Consider the following 8,229-nt stretch of genomic DNA (forward strand, 5'->3'; position numbering starts at 1 on the left):
GGTTGGCGCTCGGGGGGTGGGCGGTGCGGTGTGCGCCGTGCCGGCTGGCGTGCGGGTCGCAGCAGCGGGGATGCGGTGGGTCTCGAAGGACTGTCTGAACGTTGTAACGCTGCTCCGCAGTCCTGTCGGCGCTGTCCTGGCGCTGCCAGCGGCCACTCTTGCTTGGCTCTTGGGGCCAAAGGGTGAATGCCTCCTCTCCAGGCATGGGTGGTAGGAAAACGCTGCAGTTAAAAAATAAAAAAAAGTCCAGAAAGGTGACAGGAAGCAGCAAGCGGTACAGATAAGGAAGGCGAGGAGAGGGCTGTGAAGCTGCAGCTTCACAGGGCAAGAGAAGGTCCCAAGAACAACTTGAGAGGCAGAGAGCATTTGGCCTTGGCGTAGGGTGAGGTCGCTCCGGTGGGGGTGTTACAAAAACACAGCAGTCCGGTGCTGATGTTCCGTGGTGCCAGGCATGCATTTGGAGCACCTCCTCAGCACAGCTTTTGGTTGGGTCACGTCCCGAAGTCAGGCACAATCACACTGAGAACCAAACCAAGGTGGGTGCAGCCGCTGGATGCATTGACACGGTGCTGCTCCAAACCAAAATGGTAATGTGAGCACCAGGAACTATTCCCAGACCTGAGCTCTCATAATCTTCATTGACAGATACTTTCTTCGTTCTAGAGGCAGGCCTTCAAAGCAAACACAAGTGCAGTTTCCACGTTCAGCTGCTACCTTTAATCTACAGAGAACATCACGCTCACAAATATCACATTTGTGACAACACACCTGTCTGGACAATACAGACATGTTATCCTGGACTCACAGTTCCCTATTTCCAAACTCAAACCTCCCATACGTTACACTAATTGGGAGACAAACAGCACCTCTCTTCCTGCTCTGCACATACTGCTTTCAGGTAAGCCAGAACAGTAACACAGCACTGAAGCTCAGTGCCCACTGTACTTTTCCAGAATGCTCCCCCTATTTTCATACATCCTCAGAAAACGCTCTAAAATTGGTGCTGAATAACATGTAAAAACCACAAACATACACCTTGTTTCCGCCCAGAAACACCATTCAGGAATTTAAACAAGGAAACCCCAGCAGTGACTGACATATCTTGATGTGATAGATTCACTGAAGTCTACTGAAGTTTTCATCAGTTTGACATCCACTTTCTAACAATTACTTCACATTAGAAATAAGGAAGTGCACTTTTGATTCTTTTTTAAACAGGCGATCTTTAAAAAATGAATCTAAGATTATGAATGTTTTCTAAATATACACCGAGCTCTTATGATGATATTGTGATCAATGTGATAAGAATTAATGGGGGGAAAAAAAAAGAATGACAAGACAAACCTTTGTTCCCTTCATAAGTAGTGTTTGTACATCACATGTTTAGAACGTCACCGATCGCGAACACAGCTTTAAAGCTTTCACTTTGCTGATTAGATGATGCATGCCTGTCATTACCAGCATTCTGATCAGTTTCTCTATCATTTCATCATAAGTTAGGTCTTGGTTTTCACGGATCCAGATGTCCAGCGCCTTGGTGATTTTCTCTTTCAGCTTAAGAGCCCTGTTTGGGAAAAAGTTGTGAAGTAAACATCTGAGAAAATAAAAGATTTGGAGATACTACACTTTACATAGATACACATATTCTGTATTTAACAGAAGCACTGTGAATTCTGTAATCAAAATACTGCGTCTTAACTTCATAATATCGTAATGAAAAGGGAAATGGGAAACATAAAATGAAAAGGTACAGTTACAAACAGCTGTCCCTAACCTGGTATTTCGCAGAGCCTTGATGTCAGCCTGGCCGAGCTGTAGTTTCTGGCAGAAGAATTCAAAATCTTCAGAAGGAACATTGCCAGCAATCATTTCTATTATCTTGCGCAATATTTTCTCTAAATATAACCACATACAACGTTTAATTAATAATACAGAATCGTGTATCTTTTCTATCAGATGTTTTGTAAATACTGTTAATCTGCTTTGGGATTTTGTTAACTCCCAAACACCATTTCCAAGGTGATGTCTCCATCCTGGAGGACACACCATCATCGCCATTTCTGGGCGATGGTCTTTCAGGTCTCTCTCCCTGACAGCCCTGCTAGGAAGAAATTTGGGAGCTTTTCATTCTCTTCAGTTTGAAGCAGCACAGCTCCAAGCTCCCTTTGTTTGAGGTGGGAGAGCAGGGTGTGCTTCCAGAACATACACCATGAGTTACAGGAAGAGTAAGATGGGGGAGCTACAGTTTTGAGAACGCTTTTTACAGTAATCAACTGCCTCACAGCTCTGCTCACCATCAGGTGAGAGTGAAGCAGATTGTCAGAACAACTGCACATATCTGAACTGCTCATGTATGCTAAGAATACCATTTTTTCTCTCCCTTCTGTTGACTGAAAACAAGCGTTACAACTGACAAGAGTTTACTGCATTTATACTGCTTAAGGTGAAGCAGCGATTCAAATATTTTGTTCTCTTTGATCATAATCAGGTTGTGAAAGGACTACTTTGGGCTCAGCCGAATCACTGCGGCGTCAGGGAACGCTGCATGAAACAGGCACCGCTCCCTCCACACGGGGATAATAGCAGGGCGTGCTGGAATAAGGTTCAACATCGAAGATCGGCAACGGCAATGAGCGAGGGCACCGGACTGCCTCCCTGTGACCCAGGAGTGTAACTGCAGGCAGGCAGCGCCTCCTGCCCGAGGGACGCGAGTAAGGAAGCAACGTTTTAGTCAAAAGCAAGTATAGCACAAGGATAACATCTGATAGGCCTTCAGTGTATCACGGTTAATAATGATGGGTAGGCAGGCCACAGAGAAGTCAGGATATAGGTAGATATTGAGATTTTGCATTCTCAAGAGCTGAAAAAGAGCTAGGGAAGTTAAGAAAGGAGGAAGATGCTATTCTACTCTCAGTACAAATCGCCTCTCTGATGGGTAGAGTTGAGGTAACCTTGTGTATTTCATTTAACTGTGTCTGGCTTTCTGGTTTGAATACAAAGCTGAAGACCTCTATTTCAGTTTTAAGCTGTCAGCTTCTATTTCTGATAAGAGTCCCAATTCAACAATGTCATCTTAGTTCTGAAAGCAGTTCTCTTATCAGTGACCTGTGCAATAATAAAATATAAATCTTGTTTATATTATGCCCGTACAGTAAGAACATGCACACTAACCATCACCTCAGTATTGCCGATGGTAACAGAAGTCAGTGAGGAACAGAAATAATGATACTGCCTTCTGAAAACAATGGAGTTTCAACAGCCGCTGCTGTAGCTACCTTTAAAGCACAAAAATACCCGTGTACGTTCTTAACATACCATCTCTTTCATCAGCACTTTCCAGATAGCATAGAATGGGATGTAATTGCTTTTCTTTACAGATATCTTGTAGTGGCTCAAACAGAGAATTTCCATCAAAGTTTATGTCTTTCAGCAAATAAAGGTGACGAAGGCCAGCAGGCAAATATCTCAACCGATTTTCTGTTGAAATACATAAGCATACTTCATTTCATCCGAAAAAAAAGAGTGTCCTTTGTCCATATGATTTTAAATTATTTCTGTCAGAAAATATCTGAATACATTTGCGAAGCAGCCCAGCTGTCTGTGAAGCATAGCAGGTAGGCAGGAGGGATCACTTCCTGGGATACCTCAGCTCGTGGTGAACACGGTGCTTTCCCAGACAAACAAGACTCTGTTTCTGTCTCTGCACGAGAGAGCCATTTTTCAGGGTGAATTAAGCACAGTGTGGAACATGGCAGCTGTGCTCGTGCTGCTGTGATATAACAGAGGTAACACGCTGTGCAGCTCTGCTTCACGCCCATCTCTTTGTCATCACATCTCTAACAGCCACTTGGCAACCAGTAAATCAGCCACCAAAAAAGGACAACAGACTGTATTGTATCAGTGATATTGAGTGGACATCTGGACACACACATACACATTCTTTGCAACAGAAAAATGTCAGTCTTGCACGCGACAGAAAAATGAAGGGGTTGAATGCTTGATACTTACCACTAAGGTCAAGGTGCTGCAGACTTCTTAGTGATGTAATAGATTTGGGGAGCTGGCTGATCTCATTGTTATTTGCAATTAGATGGACCAAAAACTTCAGTTCCCCTATGCTGTCTGGCATTTCCTTTAACGCGTTATGAGATATGTCAAGCTCCCTGAGGGAAACCAGTTTGGAAAGCTCCTCTGGAATTTTAGTTAACTGATAAAAATAAGAACACAGTTCATTTACTTATATATAACTATTTCTCTTCTGTAAAAAGTTCAAAGGTTACTTTCCTGCAGGCGAAAGTACATTCCTTAATTTAATTCCAACAATAAAAGTTCTGAATTTCTATTCTAGTGGAAGCTCCTTTAGTATTTTCCAATAAAAATATTGCTGCCAAGCACAGAATTTTTCAGCAAAATTCCTAAGGCACAATGATAGAATGACAATTGAAAAGCCAAGCCTCTATTGCTGGAAATTCAAGAGTGATAATTTTCATCATTGCTATCATTAATGAAAAATTTTACCCATTTTTTACACATTAAAAAAAAAAATCAAAAAACAAGGAAATAAAATGTATTTTTTTCATTTTGGTTCAGTTCTTCCCTTGGTCTTTTCTAATTTGCATTGTTCCCCTAGGAACTTTAATTGCTCTCCAGTTATTGTGGAAACAAGACTTGACTGTATGATGGTAGATTTTTCGTGTCTGAGAGAAGTAAGCCCTTGGAAGACATAACCATACTTGGAATCATACAAGCAAACCTGAGACTTTTCTGTAAAGCTGATTTTGCAAACTCTGGTGAAAGAAGAGATTAAAATGCTTAACTTTTAACATGAGTGAAGGCAAGGGCTGTTCATTTGCTTCAGAAAGAGATTTTCTTTTGTTTTCAACTGACAATAAGAGCAGTGACACTCTCTCCGTGACAACCACTACCTGCATTTTTAATTGGTAAAAGGTTTACATTTCCTCAGGAGATTGTTTTGATCTGTTCCTTAGTATTTGTTAAACAAAATTATTAAACTTGGGATTTCAGAAACGTGAAGCAATTTTCTCTGCTGTAAGCAATCACAAAAGTAATACAGCTTTTCCTGTTTGAGCTAGTGAAAGTTTAATGAACTTGTAAGAAGTATGACACAATTGGAAAGATTGGTTTATTTAACAGAGGAATCTTGGAGGCAGGCTTATCTATCAAATTTCCAGCTAGGATAAAAAGTATGCGTATCCTAACAGAATTTTGTCCAGCTCCAGTATTAAAAATTGGTAAATACAAACATATACTTTCCTCTTTACAAGCTTTTTTTCTGCTCTACTCAAACACAGGAGCTTTAACACGTTAGGAAAATGTCTATAATAATTTTCCAGCATGACAATCTGCACAACACAAGGTTCCTAACCTAAATTTAGGAAACATTCTCTTACCTTCAACCCATTCACTTGACACACAGTCAATTTCTCCAGTGATGAAAGAAGACATATTTCAGAAGGAAAAGATGCAAACTGGTTGTTTGATACATTTAAGTCTTTAATCATTTCCAGGTTGCTAATCTTTAAAGGAATATTCTTTATCTGATTATTCGAAACGTCGAGTGTTTTTAAACCCTTTAAAGAACATAATTCTTCAGGAAATGAGTCAAACTTATTGTGGTGCAGAAGAAGAACCTGGAGAGCCTTCATTTCAGATACCACTGCTGGCATACTATTGATTTCATTCTCACTTACATCCAAGTAAACGAGTTTTGTGAGGCTGCACAAGCATGCAGAAAATGAAGACAGTTTATTCTTTTTTAATTCTAGATGCTCCAAATCTTTAATATCAGAAATTCCGGGTATTAATTCTGAAATAGAGTTGCCACTGAGATTTAAGTATTTAAGATCAGATAGTGCACATACCACATTTGGAAACTGAGAGAGCTTATTATTGCTGAGATCAGCTTTGGTTATCCTTATACAAGTTTTTAATTCGACAGGGATGTATGTTAATACATTTCCAGAAAGCTCTATTTTGGAGAGGTCTTTTAAATGTGATATTTGTTCAACCAGCGAGTGTAGTTGATTCCTATTTAAAGAAAGCTCCTTTAAATGTTTAAGTCTGTGAATATTGGCAGGGAGCTGGGTTAACTGATTATCACATAGAACAAGATGTTTCAACATAGTACAGTTGCAAAGATTATCTGTAATGCTTTTGAATAAATTTTTGGAAAGGTTCAGAAACGTAAGTTCTCTCAAGTTCTCCACTTTATCTGAAAGAAACTCCAATTTGTTATCATCAGCTCTGAGTCCTTTCAGTTTTGTCAGCTGGAAAAGCTGCACAGCCAGAAATATAAGCTTATTGTGACTAATTGAAAATTCTTGTAATTTCTTGAGCTCTTTAATATCCTTCGGTAAACTCTGAATGAAGTTCTCACATAAGCTGAGATTTACTAGATTAGGAAGGTAGCAAGAACTCTTGGAAATATTGAGATCTGATTGGAATCGATGTTGAGTACCTTCAAGTTTTTCATGTCAATCATGGCATCTGGCAAAGTTTTTAGCTTGTTCCCAGCAAGCTCTAATGTTTCAAGGCTTTTCAATGCAAAAGGAAATTCATCAATGCTGTTGTGATTGAGAAAGAGCTCCTTAATATTTACAAGCTTGGACAATTCTTCAGGGAGGCACGATAACTGGTTGTGACTGACATTCAACACTTTTAGTTTATGAAGCAATGATATTTCTGGTGGCAGCAGTGTCAGTCTGTTTCTTTCAAGTATCAGGATCTCCAGATTAGACAGGTTAACTGTATTTAAGCGTAGCGTTTTTATTTCGTTGTTCTGTAAGAGCAAGGTTTTTACATTTTGGCTTTCGGAAGCAGACTGAGGCACGTCCTGGAGCCCTTTATCACTCAGTCTAAGTGTGAAATTCCTTTCTTCCGCAGGCAACAAAAATGTTGATCCACTTCCAGCACTTTCAGCATTCACTGCTGATGGTGACAAGCCTGATCTGGCATCTCCTCTGACAGCACCTGCAAGCACTTGCTTTCGCTCTCCAGTGTCTTTGTCAGCTGACTTCAACGTGTGCTTTCTCACATCTGTTTCAGATACAGCCTGAGGCACTGTGGGAACATTTATCTCAGTGGAGGATTCACACTCATTCCTTTTCCCAAGTAAATCGCTTCTTGGGACATTTTCAGTCTTTTTATAGCCTTCCTGATCTGCTTGAGGCTCTTCTTGTGAAATTTCATTCAAACTTTCCACAGTTGGGTCAGCTACTCCAGCAGTCTCTGATAAACGTAACGAGCCTTCCCTGGCACTGTTGTCAGCAGTGCCGTGAAAGCTTTTCAGACCCCCCGGAATGTCATCTTCTTCCTTCTCCAGAGACATCGTTTCTTGCTAAATCTTCAAACGTGCATCCCTCAGACAGACTTTTGCTCCCTAGTTTTAAAGCACACCCAACCTGAGCTACCAACACAGGGAACCCCCCCGTGTTCTCAGAGTAACTTTTCCCACTCACTTAAAGCGGCAGCAGCGGCAGCCACAGCAGCCCATACCCGCCCGAGGGTCCTCCCCCTCAGGAGCAACGTCGCCTACCCCCGCGCCGCGGGCAGGAACACCGCTGTGCCGGAGCCGCTCCCGCCTGCCCCCGGAGCGGCCCGTCCCGCCTCAGCCGGCAGAGCAGCAGGCGCAGCGCAGAGCCCGCTCCCTCACGGCGGCCGCCCGTTGCCGCGGCAACCCGCGGTGCCGCCCGCGCGGCGCCGAGGAGCGGTTGCGCACGCGCGCCGCAGCAGCGCGGTTCGGGCTAGGAGCGCGGCTGGCGGCGCCCGTCTGCTTTCGGGCACAGAGCTGGACGCTTACCGCTGCCCCTCCGTTGAAGGCCGGGCACCGTTTTGAGGCTGTTTTTTATTAAGTTTCGCAGCCGGCCGGCCTCCCGCCATGCACTTGTACCTCACTGCTGCCCAACGCACCGCGGCTGACACGGGCAGCACTGGCGGGGTCGGGCAGCCCGCCCTGCAGCACACGCTGACGAGTAACTGTTCCACGCGATAAAACCGTGCTTGTTTTTCACAGTGTGTATTTTCAGCTGCCTAGCTGGAACACACATTCAGTCCTTGCTTTGTCAACTGTAAAGTTCAACTACTCATTTAAAAAATGCTTATGGTGATCAACCTGTGTGGTTTTAGCTCCTGCTTACTAAGGCATGATTTTCATTTCTTGCAGCTTTTTCAGCTCTACTGTTTGGCACAGAGCACAGCTGCTAGTCTACA

General features: G+C 42.8%; 1 protein-coding gene across 1 annotated transcript; it reads right to left on the reverse strand.

The window, feature by feature from the left end:
- Window positions 1-694: 694 nt before the first annotated feature.
- LRRD1 (leucine rich repeats and death domain containing 1) lies at window positions 695-7,730 on the reverse strand. The gene is given in 6 exon segments (XM_010712582.4): window positions 695-1,564; window positions 1,775-1,895; window positions 3,316-3,477; window positions 4,009-4,207; window positions 5,412-6,433; window positions 6,436-7,730. Coding segments are annotated over 6 exon segments (2,598 nt in total). The 5' UTR covers window positions 7,349-7,730; the 3' UTR covers window positions 695-1,383.
- Window positions 7,731-8,229: the final 499 nt, after the last annotated feature.

The sequence above is a fragment of the Meleagris gallopavo genome, chromosome 6 (assembly GCF_905368555.1).
Source record: "Meleagris gallopavo chromosome 6, MGAL_WU_HG_1.1, whole genome shotgun sequence".
NCBI lineage: Eukaryota > Metazoa > Chordata > Aves > Galliformes > Phasianidae > Meleagris > Meleagris gallopavo.